The sequence below is a fragment of the Marmota marmota genome, unplaced genomic scaffold (genome assembly GCF_001458135.2).
Source record: "Marmota marmota marmota unplaced genomic scaffold, marMar, whole genome shotgun sequence".
Taxonomy (NCBI): domain Eukaryota; kingdom Metazoa; phylum Chordata; class Mammalia; order Rodentia; family Sciuridae; genus Marmota; species Marmota marmota.
In genome coordinates, this window is record NW_026000068.1 from 22,259,183 (window position 1) to 22,286,631 (window position 27,449).

Genomic DNA, 27,449 nt, shown 5'->3' on the forward strand with positions numbered 1-27,449 from the left:
GGAGAGAGCCAACAAAAGCATAAAATGTGTTGTTGAAAATTTCAGGCTATATTAAGTGCCTATGCTCTGTGTCCCCATGTTATCCCATGTGAAGTTTGGTTACATGTGCTAACATAAAATCATCATGTTTTATTTATTCATTTGCATAAAATTATGTCAACTTTAAAGGAGATTTCCCTCAATAATGCAGGTAGGATTCATCCAGTTAGATGAAAGCTGTAGGAGCAAAAACTCCTGAGTTTTCCCGAAAAAGAATTTAATCTCAACGTTGCAACATAGAACCCTGCCTGTATTGCCATACTGCTGGCCTTCACTTTCTAGCCCCCAACTGCGTGAGTGGTTTCCTTCAATAAATCTCTTTATACATATATGTCTTGGTGATTATGTTTCTCTGGAGAACCTTGTCTGATTGATACACGTCCTTATACTCTAAAATTTTATTTGGTCTCATCTCTACTCAACTGTAAACTCAATGTTGTGGACCATGTCCTGTGTCTTTGTATTCTCAAATTCCATCAGTGGAATTTGTAAGTACTTGGTGAACTAATGGATATTCACCTCTTTCCAGAAGTCTGCCAAATCAGGGGACACATAACAAGTGACACAAAGATGACAAACAGGCCCAGGTTCTAGAAATCTAGGGAGGATGAAACTAGAAAGCAGGGAGTGCACCTGCTACAGCAGTCAGAGGTGCCGTGAGCTAGCATAGCCTGAGACCTTGGAATTAAAGTTTAGGAATCTGTGGTTTTATATCAACAGGTTACTAAAAATAATTGTCAGTTGAGTTTGAATCTCCTAGTCCTGTGACCTTCAGCATGTTGCTTCACATTTGGGGGCTCCGGGCAGTTGTTTAATTTGGTTGTACAAACATAGTTAGGAGTCAAGTCCACAGAAGTCAAAGCAAACAGAAACAGAAATCCAGAAGGTTGCCACGTGAAATAATGCTTGCTTATTCTACATATTATTCTCTACTTGACAGCAATGACAGGCACAGGGGACTATGTAGTAGTGCAAAGCCCTAACTAGTGAATGTTGTCAGCTGGAAGTTAGGAGAAGACCATATATAGAATTACAAGGATATTCATACAGAAAATGATTCCAAAGCTATATAATCATAATCACTGCCATTAATCCATAGAGCTTGGCTAGTTTTGCCTTCAATATTAACTGAACTGTATTAATGACTTGGGAAGTGTTAAGATGACTGACAGGTTAGCTCATTCTATGGATCTGGTAAGTGTACAAACACATTAAACTGACTTTTACAGAATAATTATTCCTTTGTCTTTTTGCCTAGAAAAGAATCCCCTATTTTTGGAAACACATAAAATGCTAACCTTCTGATTAATGATACTGCTTTGATTCTTTTCCCAAAAATGTTATTTTGTAGGACCGTTAACCTGTAAAAGAAATAGCCTATGATCTCAGACAATGATAATAGCAAAAACACTTCAGTCACAGCATAGAGAGCCAGAAGCCAATTTCTGGAATTAGCAGTGCTTTCTGTTCACTACTAAAGCAGGATTACATGTTTAGACTAGAAGTTATCATTCAACAAAACAAATCAGATTAGATAATCAAGCATATAATATAATAAGAAACAGAAGGATGTGTTCATGGGAAGGAAAAATATACTAAAAAAAAAAAAAAAAAAAAAACAAACCTTATTTCCTTGAACATAATGCTAATGATTACTAAGGCCATCTTTTTATTCAGTTCAGATAAAGAAGTTCCAGAACAGAGAACACTGTAAAGTAACCATTAGGAGTCATGCAGAAATGATGTAAGACCAGTACTGCACAAAGACACACTAGACAAACACAGGGCTAATATTCTATAGGATTTATTACAGAATTAAAAAAAAAAAAAAAGAGCAGACCATTCTTAGTGTGCAAAATTAGTGAACTTATTAATTTAAATAACAATATGTGACCCACATCACAAAACCTAGTAACTCTTAAATCTACTCTGAAAACCTAATGAATCAAGAAATACCTGTTTGGTGACTCTGCACCTAGCATTATGGACTAAAAGCATGAAATGGTAATCAATTAGGAATGCAGTGCATATTCTAGTAGTTTGGGAATTACTGGAAAAACTAAAAAAATTTTCTCCAGGTATTACATATTTTTGCCTTTCCAAAAGATTACAAGTTCAAATGAGATTAGTATGAAAATGTCTAGAGAGTTTCAGGTCCATTACAGCTATGGGGTAATCAGAGAAGATTAGTGAACTGTTGATACAAATAAGTAGGCTTGGAAATCAAAGAGTCTTATGCTAAATTCGCACATTTTAATCAAGTGGTAGAATCACTCAAGATTTCTGAAATCACACTAATGCCATATGACCACCAACATGCTGTTTCCCTACTATGACGACTCCTTAAATTGAGATAGAAGACATATAAAATATGGCTAGCTACAAAATAAGTTTTCCTCCACTTTCTCTGTTCCTTAAAGAAAAAAAAATCTTGTTTTTTAATATGAGAAACTCACTAAATCAATTGAATGTTAATTAAAGAAACTGTAGGCTAAGTCTAGAGGACAGAATGCCTCCTATTTGCACAAGAAGACTATAGAAGAAGGAATTATCACAAGAGAAGAACCATTTTTCCAGGAGGCCGACTACCACGAATGATATCCTCATGAGCCTGGGCCACCTTCTCCAAGGGATACTGAGACCCTACCACAGGTTTCAACCAACCAATTTCCATTCCTGCTTGAAGGGCTGCTGCAAATTGCTGAAACTCCTCCTAAAAGAGAGTAAAAATATTTTTTTTTTGTAGTAGACTATATGACTTAATTTTTAGAAGCTTTCAAAAACTTTAGATTCTAAGATTTATATCACAAACAGTCTCCTACAAATGGGTGGCTTTTGTCAATTTGTCCAGAACTACAGAAAAACTAGTTCTCTAAAGAGTAACAATAAGTTCCATTTGCCTGGGATAGTGTTAGTTTATAAAATACCTATTGTCTTGAATAATTACTGGTAGTATCACCTTTCTCTTTCATGAGTCTTGACTTGGGTAATAAATTGTACTGTTGCCTTCATTACCCATCAGGTCGCTTAACCTTACCCACTCCTCTGGTCAGACAACCAAGCTTAGCATCTACCCTAACTTCACGCTGTCAGACTAGGCAAACTGTACCAATGTCCAAGTTAACAAAATTAGAAGCACTTCTTCTCCTACCTTGGTTGATGCAAATAAAGTGATTCCAGTTATACTAGACTCTTTCGTCATGGTGGCCCGTGGGTTTATTTCAATAGGGCCTCTGCTGCCAACAACCTATTATGAAATAACAGGTCTACAGTCAAAGATTGCTGCAGGAGAGCATTAAACTGCAGTAAAACTTTAAAGTGGAAATGAAAAATACTTACTATTACTTTTCCTCCAAATGACAGAAGATTCAAATCATTGCTAAGATTCACATTAGCTAACATTTCGATAATCACATCAATCCCCTTTTCACCAACAGATTTCTACATAATAAAAAAGAATGGCGAGTAAGATAATAAGTGAAAAAACTGTAAAATAGCTATTATTTTACAGAAATGCACTTCAAGTGACAATGACACATAAGATATGTTTTTAAGAATAACAATGTAAATTTTAAAATGATCTAATTATATAATGATGATGTAACTCCAAGGAACCAGCCACAACATCTAAAATGATAAAGGTTTGTCCTGGATAAATTGATGTAATGAAATAAAGTCTCCCTGGAATTTTCAGGTGCTATAAACCACTTTTTACTTAGCCAAAGATTTCACATCTTTAAAATGTCTTTTACAAAGAAATGAACAAATCAAAATCCATAAACCCCAGAGGGCTTCCATTTTTATTAAGTAACAAATACTCTGGTGTTGCAGGATTTGTGTGTGTGTGTGTGTGTGTGTGTGTGTGTTTGTACATGAAGTTTTGTTCCAAATGGTTTATCATCTGATTGTATCTGATTGTCACACTAATTCTTTTCTTTTGGGCTCTGAGAATTTGGTTTCCATCTGGCTCTTTTAAAAAGCTAGACATATCTACGTGATATTCATTTTATCAATAAAAAAAAGAATATCCATGGCAGATACTATACTAGAATGCAAAGAATGGACATAGTGAGCTAAAAAAAAAGTTAAGAAGAAAGAGAAAATACTAAGCAGAGCTGGAATGTAATGGCCTAAGCATTATATTATCAGAATAAGCCATAAATGATAGAAGAAAAAGATTAAAAATTTGATTGCCTGCAACCACAGAGGCAATGACTTGAGCCTAGGGTATGGAAAATAATTTTCTAAGCAAAAAGAAAGGAAGGCAGGTGAGAGAAGCCAGACATGAGATGGAGTAAGTCTCAATTTAAGATACCAAAAATGTAAGGAATTGATAAGTCAAGGATTGGAACTCTAGGAAAACTGAAGTATGTATCTGGGTGAGGAGGAGTAGCAGGGAGAGGAGGTGCATGTTATTCAGCTTTCTGTTATGTTAACAAAACATCAATTTAAATTAAAAAAAGGTTATTTGGGCTCACAATTTGGGAGGTTTTGGTCTATGGTCAGTTAGTTACCTCATTGCTTTGGGGCCTATAGCAATGCAGTATATCATGGGGGGCATGCATGATGAAGCATGCTGCTCACCTCATGGTGAGAAACAGAAGAGTTAAGGTCCTAATATCCCCTTCAAGGTCAGGTCTCCATACGACTGAAAGATTCCCACTAGGCCCTATCTCTGAGAGGTTCCACTACCTCCCAACAGTGACACAGGCTGGGGACCAAGCCTATCATGCATGAGTCTCTGGGGATTGCTCCTCCAAACCACAGCACTGTGGGAGAGGGGACTGTAGAATTGATACAGATTGCAACAACACATTGAATGCCATATTAAAGGATTTGGAATTTGTGCATCCATTCATGAACCAGGCACTATTTTAGGCTCTGCAACAGCAGTAGGGACTGAGGGTCAAAAATTCCTTTTCTAAAGCAGTTGCCATTTTAGCTACTTCTGGGTATTTTTTTTTAAAGGAAGAACACAAGTAAGTCTGATTAAAAAGTGGAAAAGACAAAAGGGGCTATTAGCTAATCTATGATTAATAGTTAAGACTAAAGAAATTGAGGCCTAAACTAAGTCACAGGTGGGTGGAATAGATAAAAAAGGTCTGCATAAAAGCATGTGAGAGGTGAAACTAGCAGAATGAGGTCACAAACTTGGGTGGAAGGGAGAATGGTGATTAAAATAAAATGAGAGTTCCTATCTTGGGTGAGCAGATGAGTGGTGAGGTCTAGCAGTCTAGCAGCATGAAGGAATGGACATCAGGCCAGAGTCAGTTCTAGAAATCAGCAGCACATGGGTAAAACCTAAAGCCATGGGACAAATGAGGTTGATTAGGGGAAAGTCTAGCACATGAAAGAGAGACCAGGATAAAAAAAAAAAAAAAAAAAAAAAACCACCAGGGAACACCAATATTTCATTCATATGAAGAGGAAGGAGAAATGAAGGTGAACAGTCAGAGAAGCAAGAAGAGAATCAGCTTTAAGGAGATGTGGTCAGGGTCATATGCTCCAAAAAATCAAACAGGATGAGAACTGAGATAAGAGGAGCAGACTGTGACCTCAGAGGAGCGGTTTAAGAAGTTGGAAAGGAAGCAAAACTGCAATCAGAGGTGAGGAAGGAAAAGCAGTAGTACTTACTAACTTCTTTGAGAAGTTTGGTGGAAAAGGAGAGCAAAGAAAAGGAATGAGATGATAGGTTAGGAGAGTGATGTGTTTGGAGAGTGGGAAAGACTTCAGTAGAAGCAATCAGTGGAAGGGATGGAAGCTACAAGACCTTATGGACTTGAAATCAGATTATTGCCAAACAAAGAAACACATCTTCAAAATAACAGGCCATTTCCATCTTTGCAAATATTTTTGGAGAATGGTATTAGGATTGAGTAAGGGATCCTAGATCCCTGGACATATGACCAAGAAATCTTTCTTTTTTTTTTTTTAATTTATTTTTTTTATTGGTTGTTCAAAACATTATAAAGCTCTTGACATATTTCATACATTAGATTCAAGTTGGTTATGAACTCCCAATTTTACCCCAAATACAGATTGCAGAATCACATCGGTTACACATCCACATTTTTACATAATGCCCTATTAGTAACTGTTGTATTCTGCTACCTTTCCTATCCTCTACTATCCCCCCTCCCTCCCCTCCCATCTTTTCTCTCTACCCCATCCACTGTAATTCATTTCTCTCCTTGTTTATTTTCCCATTCCCCTCACAACCTCTTATACGTAATTTTGTATAACAATGAGGGTCTCCCTCCATTACCATGCAATTTCCCTTTTCTCTCCCTTTCCATCCCACCTCATGTATCTGTTTAATGTTAATCTTTTCTTCCTGCTCTTCCTCCCTGCTCTGTTCTTAGTTGCTCTCATTATATCAAAGAAGACATTTGGTATTTGTTTNTTTTTTTTTTTTTTTTTTTTTAGTTTTCGGCGGACACAACATCTTTGTTTGCATGTGGTCCTGAGGATCGAACCTGAGCCATGCCAGGCGAGCGTGCTACTGCTTGAGCCACATCCCCAGCCCATAGTTAATCTATTTTAAGAAGTATTCAGTACCTGAGAAATCCTAATTCTTTCTAACATAAGGAAGTTGTGGTTTGAGGATTAGCAAAGTAATCAGTGTTTAGCAAATTGCTACTAGAGTGCAAATGGAGAACTTGAGAATTGACCAGAACTCTGTTAATATTCAGCAGCTAACTAAATACTGCCTCACCACTATGGATGACTCCTCCAGCACCCAGTTAACCAATACTTTATAGATAAGAAAACTAGACAGATACCAGGTATCTCACCTTGCATGGAAATTTTACATCAGTAGAAATTATATTAAGGATACCTCATAGCTATAAATACAAAACTATAGTTGTATTTAAAATGTGATTTGCATTAAAGAGCATCAAATTTTATAGCCATAAGGCTTTAGGGATATTATATTTTATTTAGTACTTATACACAATACAGAAATGATAGTAAAATTAGAAAAACGAGACATCTGATTTTTAAATTAATTAAAACTTTAAAACACAAATAAGCATAAAAACACAGTCATAAAAAAAGAAGCAAACAACTTTAAGAGAGTAGTTGGTAAAAGAATGTATTAAAAAATGTAAGTCTCCAATCAACAATGTTAGACTTTTATATATATACTGGAGAAAATTTTACCTTAATTTTGTCAATATAATTAACTTCTCTGTGATTAAATACTTCATGGGCTCCATTTTGCAAAACAATCTTTTGTCCCTCCTCAGTACCAGCTGTGCCCAAAACCTTTAAGCCATAAGCTCTAGCAATTTGGCATGTTGCTAATCCAACCTGAAAAACAAAATATAACACAATAGTTATATATTTTCTGCATTCCTGAAAACACTTAATAAACATTAAATGAGCTTCAGGTCCTTCTGGGATTTAACCTATCTTTAAGGAACTTAGCTTGTAAAGAAATAAGAAAAATAGCTCACTTGTATTGAGTGCTTATAATGTTCTAGGTACCATGTTAAATACTTTCTATATACTGATTTATTCCATCCTCACAATGATCCTAAAGTAAATATTATTTCTGTCTCTATTCCTCATACAAGGAGGCTTAAGTTTCTTGCCAGGCACTGTGGCATACATCTGTTATTCCGAGGCAGGAGGATCTAAAGTTCAAGGCCAGCCTCAGCAACTTAGCAAGGCCCTACGCAACTTAGCAAGACCCTGTCACAAAATAAAAATACAAAAAGGGTTAGGAATGTAGCTCTGTAAAGTACCCCCTGGGTTCAATCCCCACCCCCCGTACAAAAAAAAAAAAAAAGAAGCAGAAGAAGAAGTAACTTGCCCAAGTCACATACAGAAAGGTAACAGGGACTGGACCAAATCATATCAGACTATAGAACATGAATTTTTAACCACTGTATCAAAATTGAAATGTTTGCTTAGCATCTGCTTTGTGCAGAAGGTATGGGCTTTAAAGATGATCTGAAAATTCTCACTGACTTTATACTTCAACTAATTAAAAAACATACTAAAAAATATACTAAATAACAAATAAGGCCTATACCATTTAAATAAAAGAGACAGGTACATGGGCAAATTAACTGTGCTACTCAATTATTGAGTGTTTACTCTTGTGTTAAAGATGATCAATGTAAGAAACTTAACATTCTAAGGAGAGGGGAAAATAATAAACACATGAATAAATAAATGAATAGAATAAATTCAGAAAATGGTAAATGCTAAGAAAAAAATAAAACTGGCTACTGGGTTAGAAAGAAATAAGGAAAGGGGCAATTTGGGTTATCAGGAAAGGCCACTCTTGAGAAATGAGGCTTAAAGGAAGTGAACAACAAACCACATGAACATCAGGGCAGCCACTAGGGGGATGGGGCAGGTAGTGAACTGGGTGGAGTGGGAATGTGCCTGAGGTGTTCAAAGAACAGAAAGAGGGTCAATGTGACTCAAGCAAGGGAGAGAGAGAGGAAGATGAGTCCAGAGAGACAAAGAGAAGCCAAAGTGACAGGACCTTAGAGGTGAGATAAATGCTTTAGATTTTATTAAAAACTCTGCAGAATCACTGGAGTGTCTAGTAGTAGTATATGATCAACTTAGACTTTAAAAATTGTCACTCCAATTATATTCGAGGCACAAAGAAAGAGGAGAGGAAAGGGGAATAAAGATCATTTTGTAGCTAGTGTAACAGTTTAGATAAGAGATGAAGCTGGCTTGGACTAAGGTAGTGGCAGGAGAAAGAACAAAAACAATTCATATAATTAGAAGTAAACTGATGTGATTTCCTCACAGATCAAATATGGAAGGCAAGGAAGAAGGTCAAGGATGTCTCTTGGGTCTTTGGCTAGATCAACTGGCTTTATTAACCAAGAGCATCATGTTTGTGAAAGCAATAGTCCACTTGAAACACACTGGAGCTGCACAGCACTCCCCAGAGGAGGACAGAGTGGGTATAGACTTGAACTTCAGAGATGGGTAAATGCACTTGAGATTCATCATCTTACAGGTGGACGAAGTCACTAGAATGCCAGATAAAGGTGCTTAGTACAAAAGAGAAAAGTAATTTAGGAACATAGATAAAGGAGCAATTATTTAAATAACAATACCAGGAAATAATTTTTTTACTATATGCCAAATCAATGATATAGATAAATGTCACATACTTTTATGAAATCTTGACTTAGTGCTAATGACATTTGGGCCATATCTTTTTTGTGTGTGTGTGGTGGGGAACTATTCTGAGCATTGAAGGATGTTTGACAGCATCCCTGGCTTCTGCTCACTAGATGCCAGAATCCTCTTCCCCAGTGTAACAACCAAAAATGTCTCTAGACATCGACAGGAAAAGGAAGAGCAGATGATGTGGAATCACTCCCCCACCCATACACACCCAAGCCAAAGATAACCACTGATCTAAAGGAAGGATTTGGTTGGGCAAAACAGAAAATAATCTAAATGAACAATGATGAGAGAGAAACTGATTAAAATTGTAGCAATCACAGACTCCCAGGCCTGAAATAGACCTTAAAGATTATAATGCACATGGGAATGATGATCTAACACAGTCAGGTTATGGCAGGCACTTATAGGATCTAACCAACACACCAACAAATGCACAGAACTCACCACCTGATGGACAACAGAGGTACCCAACTAGATGAAACACAGTATGCTATTGGGTCATCACTATGGACTTTTGTTACTTTGAATTTCTATTAAAAATCACAGACCTCTAATAAAACCACATTTTAAAATAAAGATTTAATGTAAGTATATTTCCTTGTGCTCTGCTTTGAAGGGTACTTGATAGCTTTGTAAAAGCACTGTTTATTCTCTTCTCATCAACAATTTTACCAGCAATACTCTTTCAATAGATTATGCACCATTATGTGGCAACTATTTTTCTTGTACTTATTTTGCTAACACTAAAATAGGGCACTCCCCACCAACATATCAGGACAATAGCTGTGTTTATAAATCCTACACCATTTTAAACACACAACATAATCCCAAAGGAATTTGAATTAAATGAGGACAGAAAGTACAAACAGAAGCAAGGCAAAACCCAGCACTCTGTTTCCCTCTGATAGGGCAGGGAGGATCAGAAGCGCTTCACACACCAGGTCGCCAGCCTATCCCTGCCAGGCAAGGATTTAACAAACAGCCAGCTCCAAGAACAGTGTGGATTTTACCTTAAAAAAAAACAAAAACAAAAAACAAAAAAAAAAAAACCATGGTGAAGCAACTGGGCTTTTTACAAGAGAGTAAGGGAATAAAGAGAATAAAGGGAGATTTTTCTTTAAACTCTTCTCCTTCCTACTGAAATCTTTCTCTACTACACAGAGCATAAGGTCACTCTCAGAAAGCCAGAGCAATTTAAATAAATGCATGTGTTTGACAGACCTTCAGTTATTTAGGGTTAAATTTAACCTAACCCAAAAATAGCCTCTTCTCTGGAGCTAAACAATAGGCATTTTTGACAGAGCTTATCTGTCATATTTTCTCAAGCCCCATAAAGACAATCTTGGTGTTTTTAGTAAATAGTCCGAGCAGTGAAGTCCTTCAGAATTGATCTATCTGAGGTATACAGGAAGCTAGATGTAAAACCTTGTGATTCATCTAAAGAAATAGACAAAAATGCACTGCCTTCTCTGAATCACATGTCCATTTTTGGAGGTCAGGATACCATTCTCATTATTCAGGGCATAATACACCACATAATAGATTACTTTTTACAGTGTACTCTCCAGAACACACAGTGCTCAGAAAGGGTTAACCAGCTTCCTCAAGGTGAGCCACTTCAGCCTGGGCCCTTTATTTTGAAAACACAAAATCTTGTCTCCAAAATTTCCAAAGCCTTTCTGTGCAGGATAGAGGTCATGTGGATTTCTTGTTAAATTCCAACCTCAGAGCTCTAACTTTTCTTCTAAGCTCCTCAGAGGCCCATTGGCAGCCAGGTTCTTGAAGAGGTTTCTGACAGCTTGGTACTGGGTGATTTCTGTGAAGGGCTTATTTTACAAGTTCTGAGCCCTCACCCCCCTCCCCAACATTAGCATCTTAAGCCCTGGGTTGTGGTGTTAAGGACACAGCTGTATACCGTGCACTCCATGAATGTCATCAAAGCGCAGCAGGCAAGAAAGGAGGGGAGGTAAAAAGGACTGAGTAGTGTAGCTTCTCGCTGCAGTCTGGGACCACACAGAGGATGCTCTAATGAGTTTTATTTCCTTATCTAAGGGAATACGGAATTAATATTAACCTTTATAACTGTCTGAAATTCTCAATAAATATTCTTGTAACATGCTACTTGAAGGCAAAAACAAAGCCAGTTTATCTTGGTCCACCCCCAACATAGGTAAAAAAAGTCTAATACAGACATTAAGATGAGATGCTCTGTGGAATTTATTAGCTAAAAAATGCTCATAAGGTAACGACAATCACCTTTAGGAGACTGAAAAAGTTTCATTCACCATATGATAGGGACAAAAGTGGCCATGACCGTATTTATAAATTTGACTTTTAAAAAACAACTTGAACTCTGTGAAACCCATATACCCAAGCTCACTTAAATATAAACTTAAAAAAAAAAATACTTACTCCTCCACTAGCCCCATGAACCAGAACGCTCTGTCCAGCTTTCACACGGGCGCTGTAAAAGAAAGCAGAGGTTCCATCTCTTTATTCTTTAAAGATAATTAAATGCTGGTGTTTTGTCATTATCTTCAAGGCATTTCTACCCTTAGTTCATCCAACATTTACCCAAAGAACAGATACATCCTGAAATACAGCCCAAAATATTCTTCACACTCCACAGGATCAAATAATGGTTCTTTAGAGCCACAGATAAAGGGAAATCTTCAGTTCATATATCTGTTCAGCAAATGGTTACTGGGGGTCATTATATGCCAGGCACTGTGCTATTTATTTCTGAGAGGCTACTGTCCTTGTAGATACATTAAGTGGAACTGCTGAGCCTCGAGGAACTGGAGTCTCTCTTCCCCAGCTTCCCACAGAAAGTGTCTCCAGGCAGGTTTATTACAGCTAAGTCTTCATTCTGTGGTCCAGAGTAATACTCAAGTAAACACAGAAGCCAGCCTATTTTTGGCCAGGGATAAGAAAATATTTTTGCTTCTCTTTGCCTCTGAACATCAAGAGGCACCAGCCTCTAGGCTCTGATTTCAGAAAACAGTGCTGAGTCAGCAAAGGACTTACAATAAATCCTGTCACAGAGGTCCCATGCCACCCCCCAAATGTCCAGATCCTCTAGTGAAAAGACATATTCTTTTTACTGCTGGTTCACATTATTACACTTCTGGGACACACCGAAAACAAAGAATACACACCAACGGGGATGTGCCACTCTTCCATATGGGCAAGTGCTAATGTCACGGCCAGCAGCTGCCATGTGATCCAAATCTGACTCTTCTGGCGGAGCTCTTACTTTCTAGAACAATGTGAGGTGGTCACTCTCCAGGGACACCATGCTTATTGTGAGAGTGAGAACATAGGAGCCTGGAGCCCTGCTGTATCTGTGTGACAACAGCTGATAAATGGCAACAAAGGATGCCTGTCCAGCACTCTCACTTGGAGATAAGGGGATTGAGGACACTGAGTTAAACTGAAGGTTTGAATGATAAACTGAGATAATCAATACTAAAAATATTTGACATTATAAAATGCAAAATAAAAAATAAGGGCATAGGATTATTAATGTTATATTCTAGAATATGAAATACATTCCAATGAATTTTTATAAATTTTATAATCTTATAAATTTTATAACTTTTATAAAAACATGCTCTTCTCAATGCCCAGGGCTGGGGTGAGTGCAGGCAAACCTTCTTCTAAATCCCTGCTACTGTGATCACAGCCCCTGCAGGGAGTCATTGTGGTAATTAATTTTATTTATCAGCTCACCTGGGCCTCATATTTGTTCAAACACTATTCTGGGTAGTGAAGGTGTTTTTTTAGATGAAACCAACACTTTAAATGGTAGAGTTTGAGTAAAGCAGATTACCCTTTATAATGTGGGTGGGCTTCATCCAATCAGCTAAAGGCCTATATAGAACAAAACTGACATTCTGAGCAGAGGGAATCCTGCCAGTGAACTGCCTCATGACTTAAACTGCAACTCCTCCTGAGCCTCCACCTGCTGACCTATCCCATCAAATTTTAGACTTGCACACCTCTACAGTTTCATGAGTCAATTCCTTAATATCAATCAATCAATACATACAAACATTTGCTTTTATATATATATATATATGTGTGTGTGTGTGTGTGTAAACACACACACACAAATACACACATACACAGGGTCTGTTGGTTCAGTCTCTTGGGACAGCCCTGACTAGCATAGTCCTCTTCCCTTGGGGTCATGGCCTGGGTTCCAGCAGCGGGCTGGCCTTCACACTGCTGTCCTCTACTATCTCTGGTCACTGAAAACTCTTTGCACCTGACATACAGGCTTTCTCTTCCACCTGAATCCAGCCCTATTCTAGATTTCAACAACCACCAAGAAGAAAATCTAGTGCCACAATTCCTAAATGGTTTTCTGCTTTACCCATTCTCTTTCAGGCTAAATCTGATGAACGCCAACAATCACTGAACCTAAGAAATGTCAGATACCAAGAGCCAATGCTGCAGCAGGAATTTCATGCCCTGATTTTTTAAAAAAAATATTTTTAGTTGTAAATGGACACAATACCTTTATTTTATTTGTTTGTTTTTATGTGGTGCTGGGGATGGAATCTAGTGCCTCACCCATGCTAGGCAAGTGCTCTACCACTGAGCTACAACCCTGGTCCTGATGCCCTGATTTTGAGAGCCCATATTCTGTCAAAACCTCTTCCTCAACTCACAGACATGGCTATCACTCACCAGCTCTATATCTGCTCACTTGCTGCTCCTGACATCATTTCCTTTCCTTCCCAGCCTGGACCCCAGGGAAGGGTGCCCTAGTTCTCTCTCTTCAGTGCTCTCAGTTCCTTTGAACTATTCCATTTGCTATTAATATTCCAGTCTTGGATTAACATTAAAACCTAACTTCCTCAAATGTTTATCCAAATGGTTAGTACTATGGAAGAAAATCCTATAACACTGTATTTTGGTGCCCTTCAGTTCTAACTCTCAAGAGATCACTTTGCCTCCTACTTCATTATGAAAAGTGAAGCAATCACACATAAGCTCCTTCTATACCCCCACAGAATTTTCCATAATTATGATCCTTACCCTTCTAGGGTAAATATGTCCTTTTGATATTTGAAGCCAATCTCTCTACAATGTCCTAAGTCCTTTCCATGTGGCCTTATACAAGATCTTGTTCCATCAGTCTTCCTTCCTCCCTTCCTTTCTTAGCTATAAACATGTTCAAGTTTTGTACACCCCCGCCCCAAAAAAAATCCAAAAAAAGAACCTCTTCCCCCTTCCCCCATTCTCTTCAACAGTAACCTTCTCCTCTCCTCCCTGATCACTGCTGACAGCTGGTGTCCCTCCTTCCTAGCTAGGAAGCCACAACTCCTACCACAACCAACACAAACTGAGCACTTTCTCTGTGCCAGATGCCACCCTAAAAGCTTCACACACATAGTTCAACACACCCCTAGAGGGTAGACTCTGTAATTATCCACTTTTTTCAAATAAGTAAACTACAGTTGAGAGGGGGAAGTAACTTGACCATGGTCATTTAGGCAAAGACAGGACTCTGGCCCAGCCAGGTCTTTTATCTTCAAAGCCTGTGTGCTTATTGAGTGTTTCATGAATATTGTGATCTCCACACTCTTGGTTTAGGGATCCATTCCCTTCAGCTCCCTGAGGACTCTGTAACTTTCATCTGCCTATGCTCTTAAATGTTCACAAGGGTCCTATTCTCACTCCCCAAGGGACTGCCACCACTTTTCATCTACTCACCTACATGATGACTTGCCCAAATTTATATCTCTAGCTTTTAAGGTTCAGATTCTTTTATCCTACAGGCTACTGAGTTTCTCTATTGGGATATGGGATGACTGTCTCACAATTTCAAGTCCAAAACCAAACAGTTTACCAAGACTTTCTACTCCTTTTCTGTCGTAGTTATATACTATCTAAGCTAAAAAGCTATAAGTATCCTTAAGCTCTCCCTCTCCTTCATTATATACCTGCAAAAAACTACCACATCCTCCTGATTTTATATAGTTGTCCTTTAGATAGACAACTTTATATAGTTGTCCTTTCCTCTCCATCCTCTACCATGATCTCTTCTACCATGACCTTTACTTTGTATCACAAGAATTTTGTCCAGAGGAAACTCCTACGGTATTCTCCTATCTGTTGCTCCTCCTGTCCTCAAATCCATCCTTCACACAGCAGATAAGTGATCTCAATGAATCACAAATATAACAACAGCACTCTCCTGAATAAAACACTTTATGACCTCCAAAACTTCCTTAAGAATGTGTGAGCTCCATAGCCTAGTTTTCTACAGTTTGAAATCTGCCTGTTTGATGATAATAGCTATCATTTATTGAGAGGTTATGTTCCAACTTTATTCTCTGCCACTCTTTGAAGTCTTTTACCCAACCAAACCAAATTGCTACAGCTCTCCCTAGACACCATACTGTTTTCCCCACACATCATTCTATTCCCATTGTTGAGAATGTCCTTGCTCCTACCAGCTACCCTTCCCCAGGCAAATTCCCTGATGTTCTTCAAATGCCAAGGGGATTTGACCAAAATATAGATTCTCAGATGGGGGAGAGCTGAGGTGGGGGCCTCTGCTGCACTTTTAAGGTGCTGCACATGTGAATCCAATAGCTAACAGAATTTCCAAACCATGTCTTTAATGTAATCCAAGACTCACACATCTTCCAGGGGCCAAACCTCATCACTACATACATCCTTTGAGATCCCACAAATCCCCACATACATGTCACCATTGTCCTTTCCCCATTACATAGAAATACTATTATTCTTATGTCTATTTCCCTCACTACTGCGATCATCATGAAGATGGTATTTGCTCTGCTTTGTGTTCCCAGTGATCTGCACAATCACCCAAATCAGCAGTTTCCATTCCATAAATGTTTGATGGTATAAAACTAGTAACCCAAAGTGACAGACAGATGCATGACAGATGGCAGGAAGAATGGCGGTTCACAGTGCCCTCCTCTGGCACTAGCTATAAAATTTACTGAGTGTGTCATTACCTGTGGAGCAGAGCTCGAAAGGCAGTAAAGTACGGGATCCCGATGGCAGCGCCTTGTTTGAAGTCCAGATTCCCAGGCAGTGGGTAAACAGTATGATCTGCTGCGAGAGCATACTCTGCATAGGCCCCCGAGATTGTTCTGGTACTGAAGACTCTGTCACCTTTCTAGGGGAAGAGATAGATATGTGCACCAGGGCTTCAAAATTATGCCAAGATGAGTTGTAACCTTTATAAGAAGAAATGTGTATTTATATATTGTTTTCTACATCTTAGGAATGCATAAAAAATAATTTTAAAATACTGAACATTTTTAAATGTTTTCTTAATGGAAACCAATGAAAGAAAATAGAAAAAAAATAAAAGAAGGAATCTGGGAATAGCCTGATGATGACAAAGATGACAACTCATCTTTACTGAGAATTTACTATGTTAGGCACTGTGTCAGTGACTTATTGGTCCTATTTGACTTTCACAACTACCTATGTAAGATGTGCACTTTTATTATCTTCACTTTAGATTTATCCCACTACACAGATGGGGAAATTGAGGTACAAAGAAGTTCTGTAATTTCCTCAGATCAATCAATTTGTCAAAGGTAATTAATACAAACTGCTATTGTGTGTGTGTGTATGTGTGTGTGTCCGTGCACATGCACACACAAAATACCAGAGAGAATAAACAAAAATGTGAAGTTTCTTTAATACACAAACAACTGTTCAAAATCCTCTCCATGGATGCACTCCTATCATTTTTTATGCATAAATCCAGAAACAGGAAACCATGCCAGGATCCCAACAGCAAGACAAGCCAGGATAGGTTTCTTCACTTTAGCACCAAACATGTAAATTCTCAATAAACTCCTGCTGGGCCCTCGCTGTTGAAAAGCACATGCATGGCATTAGAGGTCCAGTATGATTTGCATGTTAGAAAATCATTCTGCTCACTTTAAGCAGCCCCCTTAAATCCTCTTTTTTGGGAAATAAAGGTAAATATTCCTTGGAATAGGCAAAACATGGAGGCAATGACTACTTAGTATACTTTAATTGGTCCTATAATAAAGAAACCTGAAAAAGTAACAACATTATGCTGTGGGATGGAGATGAGAAAAGATCCAAAAGGTACCTGAGAGTCAAAGACAAGCATTACCACTTAATAATGTCACCTGCAAGGGTCAAGCATGCCTAGGTTAAGATTAATCCTGCTTTTACAGCTTAAACTCTTGTTGAACTGATTTCAATTTCAATCATTTACTAAGAATTCACAATTTGGAAGGCATTATTTTGAGTTCTGCAAAGAAAATTAATAGCAAGACACAATCTCTAATCTTAAGCACCCTAAACTCTAGGAGGAGAGAGAAGAACAGAAATAATTGTAAAGCAAAACAAACACAAGGAGCCATCAAAGAGAGGTAAAAGAAAAAGAAAGGAATTGCTTCTAAGTTGAGAAAATGGAGGAACTGCTCCATCGAGTGGCTAATATCTGAGGTAGAACTTGAAGGATAGGACAAGATTTTGAAAACAAGAATTGGGAATAATCAACAAGAGTCATGAAAACAAAGATAGCAAAGAAATAGAGGCGGGAATAAATGCTGAGACATTATAAGCATCAATTCTCAATAGGAAGGTAAGTATTAAACCTGGGCATGGTTGTGCATGCCTGTAATCCCAGCAACTCGGAAGGCTGAGGCAGGAGGATGTCGAGTTCAAAACTAGCCTCAGCAGATTAGTGAAGTACTTAGCAACCCAAGGAGACCCTATCTCTAAATAAAATATAAAAAAGGGCTGGGGATGTGGCTCAGTGGCTAAGCACCCCTAAGTTCAATCCCCTGTACCAAAAAAAAAAAAAAGGTAAGTACTGGCATTACATACTTCATGTGTGGTATGTAATGATTTCAGGAATAAAATGGAAAGAAATTAAAGTTACAAAAGTAACATGAAGTTACTTGACTCTATGTATATAACTTTCAGTTTAGTTCTTCTGCCAGGCAGAAGAACCAATATGAACAAAAACACAGACATAAGAGAGCATGGGATGTGCAGGGAAGGACAATAGTTCATTAGTAAAGAGTAAGTTGTAGAGTGAGAAGGAGTAGGAGATAAAAATGATAAGATAGGGGGAGAGAGCATGAAACCCTCTTATCCCATAACAATGAGTTTCATCCATACCCTGAAATCTATAAGGAATTAATGCAAGAATTAAAACAGAGGTATAAAATGCTCAGAATTACATGCTAGGAAAAGATTCTAGAGTAGGAGTAGATTCTCAAGGAAAGGAGAGAGGGTAGTAAGTTAAGTGTCTACCACAGAATCCCAGGTCAGAGGTGTAGTTAAGTAGGTAAGATAGCTTGAACTAAACTATAGGTGCTGGGTATGGAAAGAGGAGAGAGAATGCAGTTCTAAGATGAGCCTCAAACCCTAGAAGCTGCCAAAGCAGTTACATAAGAGAGGAGCAGATCTGCAGTGAGAAAAGATGAGCTTTCTTGTAGATTCACTGAGTAAGAGGTTCCCAGAGCCTGGCTATGGAGGTCCAGGGCTATTCAACAGAACTTCTGTACTGATAGAAATCTATTCAGATATCTGTACTATCTGGTAGATACTAAGAAAAAAATTAATATATTGTCCTACTGTGTCTAGGTTATACTCTACAATAAGACTGGTAGAGTAGCAGCTAGATGCATGTGAATACTAAACATTTGAATTGCTGCTAGTATGACTTAGGAACTGCACTTTCAATCTGAATTTAAATTATTTGATTTGGAATTTTTAATTGTCAATAGGGTCAGTGGCTACTGTTTTGAACAGCTCAGTAGAATATTCTAGGTTAAGATAACACATATGATAAAGGAAATAAAGGGAGGGCCTGAGATCATCAGGAAAGACATCAAATACAAAAAGCCGAGATCTAAACAGGGACAAAGAGCCCTGGGCAGCACAAAGATTTAAGGAGGACACAGAGAAAAAGAGTCCTGAAAAAGAATGCTCAGAGGGGAAAGCCAAGAGAGGACAGGATAAAATGATGTTACAGAAGCTTTAGAAAAAAGTTGTTTTTTGTTTTTTGTTTTTTAAGAAAATTTAAGTGGCTAAGAGTGTCAAATGTCACTGAGAAGTCAAGAAAGATAATGACATAAAAGGGCCCATTAACTTCCGCAGTACAGAGGCCATTAGTGACATTAGCAAGAATCGTTTCAGTGGAGCGGTGGGGGCAGAAGCCAGATTGCCACAGGCTGAGAAGTGGAAAGCTGTATGAATTTACCCGTCTTCCTGTACAGGGGCACGTTAATCTTCTCCATCCCAGCCTAATTTTGGTAAATGTGCTGCCAAAGTTGAGTAGGTCAAGAAATTATCAGAAAAGATGCTAGAACATGAGTATGCTATGAATATACTATCTGCTTTATATGTCTTTTAGCATATAAATAACAAAAGCCCTGACCAAAACATTTCCATTGACCTTGCTCTGACTCAGTTCTGAAACTGTACAATGACCTCGCATGTTTTCAAGTTTTCTCATCCTTCAAAAGAATTCAATTTTCCTTTATTTTGTAAAACTAAATTTATAAAACTGGCTTATGTAATACCAAGAGTTTGGAAACACTATAATTTCCTTATTTGTGTTCTTACATATTTTTATTAAACTAAAAAGATCACAGTTCCTTCTGTGGAGTTGTTAGATATAGAAATCATCCAGCATTTGCTCAGACTGATGCAAACAAACAAACTCTCTGGATAAGACATTTCTTTTTTGACTAGAGGAGTCCCCCAAGTGGCAGAAATTGGGTAATGGGGCCTTTGAAAGTCTTAAATGCAGATATGTTTTAAAGATATGCTAAAATGTTTTTTTTTTAAAGTAAGTCAAAATGGAAATAATTTAAAATGTGATACCTTGAAAGCAGATACTTCATCTCCCGTGGCCTCTATTACCCCAGCCACATCAGTGCCAGGTGTGTAGGGTAAGGTCGGCTTAATTAAATGAGTACCAGAGCGGATATATGTCTCCACTGGGTTTACACCACAAGCGTGGACTTTGATTAGAACCTGAAATGACAATGCATTTTAGTTACACAGAGCATTTAGGCATTAGTCTAAGGTTATGCTATAACCAAATGGATTATGGGAGCTATAAAAATGGAGAAAACAAAACAAACTAATCCTTTCCCTCAAGCAGCTCACATTCTAATTTTGTGAACCAATATGTAAATACAAAATAAAACAGAGTGGTTTATGTGCTATATTAAAAAGATTTTGGGAAAACACTAGAAGAAATATTTAAAGATATGTGTGGCAGAGACCCTATATTTTACCAAATCTACTTCCTCCTTTTCCTAGGCACATGGGAAACATTATTTCCTAGCCTCCTTATCAGTTAAGAAGAGTGAGGGGCCTGAGTGCCAGACAGTGAGCAGAAGTGATGAAAACCCCTTACAGGCCTGGCCCATCAAAACCTTCCTAGGCAATCCACACTGTGCTTCTATATCCTTTCCTGGGAACCTCAGAACTCAGGTGCTGAAGGTGGTGGAGCCCGATGAGCACAGATGCCTGTGTCCTCCTAAGTCACTGCTGGAGGACTACCCACAAACATTTTAAAACGTGGGAAATAATTTTCTATTTTTGAAACATTAAGATTTTGAGGTTACTTCTAATATAGAAGCCAAGTTTTCTTTAATACAAAGTGATGAACTCTGCGATAGGAATAAGGAAAACCAAAAGAAGGAAGCAGTGTTTGAATTGAGTCTTAAAAGATGAGTAGAGATTCTATAGGAATGGGAGGAAAATGATCATTTTAGACAAAAGGAATAGTACATGCAAAGACAAAAGGAATGAAAGGGCTTCTTGGGGAAATGAATAAAGTTTGATGTTGTTACAGCACTGTCTATTGAGGGAGTGATAAGAAATAAATAAAGGTAGGTTAAAGCCAAATTGTGAAAACTCTCTAAGGCTTGCTAAGGAAATTAGACTAGGGAGCTATGGAAGGTACAATAATAAAAACACATGATTTTGAATCAAAAGGATATTGTTAAAGTCACTTGAGATGATTAAGCTTTACAATTAAACTCTCCTAATTCGTAAGTGAAAAAGTATGAATGCAGAAGGAATTTTTTTCCCCATCATGTGCAAAATAAAAACCAAGGAAGTTTTTGATTAAAAAAAAGGTATCAAAACTACGTATGACTCCATTCAGAAAAATCTAATTATTACATTATGTGAGTTGATTCTCAACTTCAAAAATTTTCTTAAAACCAGAGGTTATTTCTTTTCATATGTTTACTTCACTAATTTTTAGCTCTATGTTAATTTTGCCAGAGTTCATGCATATAACCAGTGTAAACTTTGTCCAAATTCAATGTCTTTATAAATCATTGTTAGTCTGCTGCTTTTGAACACTAACTTGATGTGCTAGGGTTTCACATTCTGTGTAATCATTGCCTGAATGAGGGTTTTATTTCCACCTGATGCTCTTTTGGAACCGGTACTACAACATCGGACTGCAGCTTCAGTACTTCTGGTCCACCAAATTCAAAAACTCTAATAGCTCTCATCAACTTCTGTCCAGTTGCCATGGTGACCTAGATACTAAAAAAAAATTAAAATATTGTCATATTGTATTTAGGCTATCACTAGGCTTCCCCCACCTCCACCCTGGAGGGGGCAGATCAAACAATTTTTCAAACAACAATTTAAGTCACGAGCTTACCACTGATCTCATTTCATGTTTAAGAATCTTTCATCTTACAAATCCTTCAGCTACAAAGCCTTCCTGTGGGGATTCAGTGCTTTCAACAAGGTAATCAAACATGCAAACAGAAACATCTGGATAGACAACATGATACCATATCTTATGCTTTCTTTTGTATAAGCTTGGGTTGCAACATCTTGAAAATTTTAGGAGATAATATAAGATTTATTAGATAAATAGACTTCATTTTGATAAGATTATGAAATATGTCAAGCATAGAGAAATATGGAGAATATAATTAAACACTTTCATACCTAACTTTAACAAACCTCAACATTTTAAAAATCTAAATCTTTAAAAACATGAAGCTTGTTGTGCTCGTCCCTAAAACCATTTCTGAACCTTTCATTAATGAATCCAGTACTAATCATTCCCAAGTACATTCTACCACTAACACACCCATGTGCAGTAGTAAGCAATCTGTGCTACTATTTTGTAACTTTAGGTTGTTTTGCAAACTTTAAGTTGTTTTGTACTTAATTACGCAATTTGCTTTTTCATTTAGCATTAAGTTTTGAGATGTATCAAACTGAAGCACTTGGCTTTATGTAGATCATTTTAACAAAAGGGGAAAAAACATTAAAAACTAAAAAAACACTAGGCAATTTTTACAATCTTTTGTAAATTACAAGGGCTTAGCTAACCTTTATGTCTTACCACTGTTAATATTAGAATAAAATGAAAATTGAGAGTTAAAATAAACTCTTAGGCAAAGAGCATGAGGATATAAAATCATGTAAGTTTGGGAAATTCTCTGTACCTGTAGAGATGTAATGAAAAGGTGTTGACTACAGTTCCATAAATTTAGTTGTGAGTTATTATAATTTCTTGAAGTAAAGCAAATCAAATATTGTTATAGATTATGCTACTGCTTAGAACATCTTTGCTAACTTCTGCAATAATCATACTCCTTAAACACAAACACTACAATCTGAAAGAGCTGCAAAAAGTAGGACCTGTGATCAAAGAATTCAGACTTTTATCAGAGCTCAGCACAGGACTACTCAGCCCAGGGCCTATATTGGTTACAAAGTGTCATTCCATGTGTGCTTGGAGTGGGGGAAGGAGGGCCAAAAGCATTTTGGTAGTATTATTAATGGAAAGTTATTGATATAATTAATAAGAAATTTACCATTTTAAAATCCTTAGTTCAAATGATCTGTTATAAAACAGCACCTAGCACAAAGGCAAACGTGAAATTTCCAAAGGAAAATATGAAATTTTCCAAAGGGGGAGATGCAGACCCAGGGTATAAACAGAGCTGCACAGACAGCACAGCAGCTACACAGTTTTGCAGGTAGATGGATCACTCCAAAGGACCCAGAAAAGGTAAACAGTCGTACCCAGCAATCTCACTACAGTTCTTTCCAGGTTTTCACTCAAACTGGGACTTTTCATAGACAAGACAGTGAAAGCAGAGCTTGGCATAGTAGCACACACTTGTAATTCCAGCAACTCAGGAAGGAGGCTGAGGCAGGAGGATTGCAGGCTTGAGGGTGGCCTTAGCAACTTAGTGTACCCCTAAGCAACTTAGCAAGACTCTGAATAAAAAAGTCAAAATAAATAAAAGGATGTTGCTTAGCAATAGAATATTCCTGGGTTCAATCCCCAGTACCTCACAGACACAAAAGAGTACAAAATAAAACAGAAAAAGATCAGAGTTTCCCATGGTAGAATGGTAGAAAAAAGAACACAGCTTTTGCCTATCCTTTTTGTTTGTTTGTTTGTTTGCTAATGTTGTTTTCAACATGGTACCATGGAAGGTGTGTGTGTTTGGAGTCCAATAGCCCTAGGTTGGAATCCCAGCTCTATCATTTACTAGCCTCATAGCTTGAGCAAGGCAGTTAACATTATGAGCTTGTGTTCTCATTTGAAAACTGGGTTTCCACTCAGATTTACTACACAGTAGATATGGCACATAGCATTAGTTCTTTCTGATTCATAAAAATATACTTCATTCTATTTTCTATAATCATCTTCAATATAACAACATTTATAGAACCTGGTTAGGAAAACAAGGTCTTATCCCCAAAGAATCCAGTCTAGATAATCATTTAAACAAAATTTTAATACCAATAAGTGGTTCTTATTTATTTGACAAGTAGTTTTTGAACATTAAATATACGTGAAGTATTATACTAAACCCAGAAAATACAAAGGACACACAGAAAATGCCCTACTCCTGCAGATCCTGTGCACTCTGTACTCTCACTCTCTCTCATACACCCCATGTAAGATGCATAACTTTCCATTTTCAGTATGGACCTATTTACTATTTGTTTCTTTCAAGTGCTCACATCTTTCCATCAGCAGAGATCATTAGCTTAAAAAAAAACTGTAGTAATAATAAAAATCAAAATTGCTCTAAAATAGGATATGTACCTTATATCTAACATACATTGTTTCCCCTATGTTCTGGAAACCGCCAAATAGGGAGGAACAAAGGACAGAAGACTCATCCTTAATACTGGATTTAGAAGACCCACCTGCTTTGCCCAGTACTACCACATCCTCCATAGGAGCTTATACAGAGATGGGATGCATGACCTTGACAGCACTCTGTTCTGATCTGCTTCTCTTGATCTTATTTCCCCAGAGCCTTGGCCATTCTGATTGGTCAGGCTCCAATCTGGTCTCTGCCTTTTAAATCAACTATGGGCTCCTCATCTGCTTCATAATACAGGTACTATGTCAATAGAAATTATAATAAAAATAAAATAATATGACATATTGATAGCAAATTATGATAATTCTGAAACTCCCACAATATTTGACTTTTTTTTAAAAAGCATGAGTCTTTCAACTCTATAAAAATATTTTCACAACAGAGAAACAACAGTGGTTAAAAGTGTCATTTTATGTGGAAGTAAAAATAAAATCAATAATCATAAAAATAATTTTTATGAATGAGAAAACATTGCTGGAGCTTAAGAGACTTGGCCAGGATCACACAGAAACAAAGCTAGAACCCAAGTCCTACACTTTACAGATCTTTTTCCTTATTATATAATCCTTTAACCTTCAACCTTAGAAATTTTGGCATAGATTACCCTCAATTTCTAGAAATAAATTTCATAATGTTGACAGTGTGAGAGACTGAGTTAGAAATATAAAATTTAATTAAACTTCAGGTAGGATTACATATTTTATGATTAAGTATCTACTTAGTTTGAAATTTCTCAAATGCCTGTAAGTCAAGAAATTCAGCAGAAATACAATAGACATGATTCTATTAGGAAAATTAATAATTCCCTTATCTGGAAAATAGAGATAATATTCCGGAGCATGGGGCTCCTGTGAAGATTAACTGCAACTAATCAGGCAGAGTTCTTCTGGCATGCTGTGTTAGTCAAGGGTTCTCTAGAGGGACAGAATCAACAGGAAGTATAATTATAAAAGGCGGACTTATTAGGCTGGCTTACAGGACCAGAAGCTGTATAGTCCCTGATGGCCTTCTGCAGGCTAGAGAGCTGGAAGAACCAGTAGCTGCGCAGTCCAAGAGGCTAAAGTCCCAGAACAAGAGGGATCAATAGTGCTACCCTAGTTAGAGACCAAAGGCTTCTGGAGAATCAGCTTTGGAAGAGTGAAGAAGCTAGAAACTGATAGCCTCAGTTAATTGCAGCAGCAATCAAGAACCTGATCAAGAAGAATGGAGCTTGCGTCTGCTGCTGCCTCCTTGCTATTCCAACTTTTATTCCATTCAAGCCATCATCCTATTGGTCAGTGCTGCCCATGCTTAGAAATGGTCTCCATTTTAGGTGCCTATCCCACATGCCAAGCATTCCTAAACACACCCTCACTGGCATACCCATAATCCTCTTAATCTTCAGCATCTCTTAATCCAATCAAGTTGAAAATTCAAATTAACCATTACACAAGCCTTGCATATGCTAAGTTTTAGAATATTCAGAGCAAATCATTTGTGGACTCACAGTGGACAGGCATGGCTTTCCACTGCTTCTGTTTTTTCATTAAAGTGTGCCTCAAACAGGCCTTTCTATTTATCAAATGCCTACTTTTAAAAATTATTTGGACTACCTCAGTGTAATTTTTGGTTCTGATTTTTGCCTCTGACTAGTTGCCAATCATACTTCAAAAATCTAGGATGTACAAAACTTAAAATTCTCTTTCTAGCATTGGTCGTGTTCAGGCTATGCTGGTTTCCACATGGTTTAAATGAAAGTTAAAGTACAGCAATTCATAAAGCCAGAATAAAGGCACATTATGAGACAAAAGCAGAGGTGAAAATTAAGTAAGAATTCTGGCAAAAAAAAATTAAAAGTGAAAACTTGGAAAAAGATCCCAATTATTACAAAACGTGTTGCTGTTGATCAAGAATGACTCATGTAAATATACTGCTTACTTTTCTTATCCCAGAAATGGGGGTGGGGAGGGTGGTGGGGGTTTGTCAGCAATTCTTTTTTCAGATGTGTGATCTTGTCACTAAGATCTCTGGGTCCGTTTAGATAAGGAAAGGTAAAGTGGGGAGGCGGTTAATAATTCAGAACCCCTCCAAGGTCTTGGATGGAATAGGGCAGGCTGCTCTCCAGTGCTGGGATAGAGCTGTGTGAGATGAGATCTGCTACTGAAGTCTCTAATGCAATAACCAGTCACAGTGGCTTCAATGGCACTCACACTGCCACTTTCATTAGCTGTGGACAAGGAATCCAGACTTCAGCTTTTGAATGGTTCAATCATTAATGAACCTTCCCGAGTCACTTCCCGGGTCACTAAGATGAGTCTCCTCTTGAAACTGTAAATATACAGCCAAGTGTTAATAGGATTTTTTTTTTTCCTTTTGAAGATTATTCTAGGTGAGGGTTACATAAAACTATGTATTTATACATAAAACTATATATTTCTTCCTAAACGGCAGCCTGCAATCCTGACAGCAGGTTTACTTCCCTAAGAGCGCTAAGAAACCTACAGCTGCGGGAATTTAGGGAGAGCAATCTCCTGTAGCCGCGCAGTGCCAGAGGGCCTGTGCCGACTGGCGCGCGCAGCTGCAGATGTCCCCCAGGGTAGCACCCGCCCAGGGACAGGCCAGCTGGAGGCTGGGGGCGGGCAGCAGCGACCCGCGGTGCAGCATCCCAAACGAAGATCCTACTGGAAACCAGGCCAGACGGCCAGGACCAAAAGGTAAAACTCCCCAGTTGATTTTTCAGCTGAAAACTTGCGGCTTCTAGAGAGGAACGGCTTCGCTGTCGAGCTCCCGGTGCACTGATTGTCAGGGAACAAGGCAGGAGAAAAGTGCAGACAAAATCAGCACCGTTCAGTTTGGACGAGAGTCGCGGGGATTCTCGGGCTGAACAATTAAGAGGCCTTTTAAAAACCACTTACCGCCTTTAGAGTGGGGATTAAAACTTGCCCGCGCGCCCTCAGAATCTACAAAACAACGAGGGCGGGTCGGCAGTTTCCAAGTTTTGCAGGCTCCGCCTCGCCGGCGCGCTTCTCTTGACTTGCTGGGGAGGGCCGGAGAATCTACCGAGGGCGGCACGACAAGGAAGTT

At 38.0% G+C, this 27,449-nt stretch overlaps 1 protein-coding gene across 10 annotated transcripts; it reads right to left on the reverse strand.

The window, feature by feature from the left end:
- Positions 1-1,827: 1,827 nt before the first annotated feature.
- Positions 1,828-27,418, reverse strand: Cryz (crystallin zeta). 10 transcript variants are annotated; one of them, XM_015490520.2, is made up of 11 exons: positions 25,363-25,516; positions 24,427-24,626; positions 21,654-21,777; positions 20,089-20,241; positions 19,463-19,523; positions 16,212-16,375; positions 11,623-11,674; positions 7,204-7,353; positions 3,379-3,480; positions 3,191-3,286; positions 1,828-2,752 (listed from the first exon to the last, which is right to left on the reverse strand). In XM_015490520.2, exons 4-11 carry the CDS (start codon positions 20,106-20,108, stop codon positions 2,591-2,593), a joined length of 807 nt encoding a protein of 268 aa, XP_015346006.1. In that variant the 5' UTR covers positions 20,109-20,241; positions 21,654-21,777; positions 24,427-24,626; positions 25,363-25,516; the 3' UTR covers positions 1,828-2,590. The 10 variants fall into 10 exon arrangements, with proteins under 10 accessions (XP_015346006.1, XP_015346001.1, XP_015346004.1 ...); XM_015490515.2 differs by lacking the exons at positions 19,463-19,523; positions 25,363-25,516 and adding an exon at positions 27,281-27,418; XM_015490518.2 differs by lacking the exons at positions 24,427-24,626; positions 25,363-25,516 and adding an exon at positions 27,281-27,320.
- Positions 27,419-27,449: the final 31 nt, after the last annotated feature.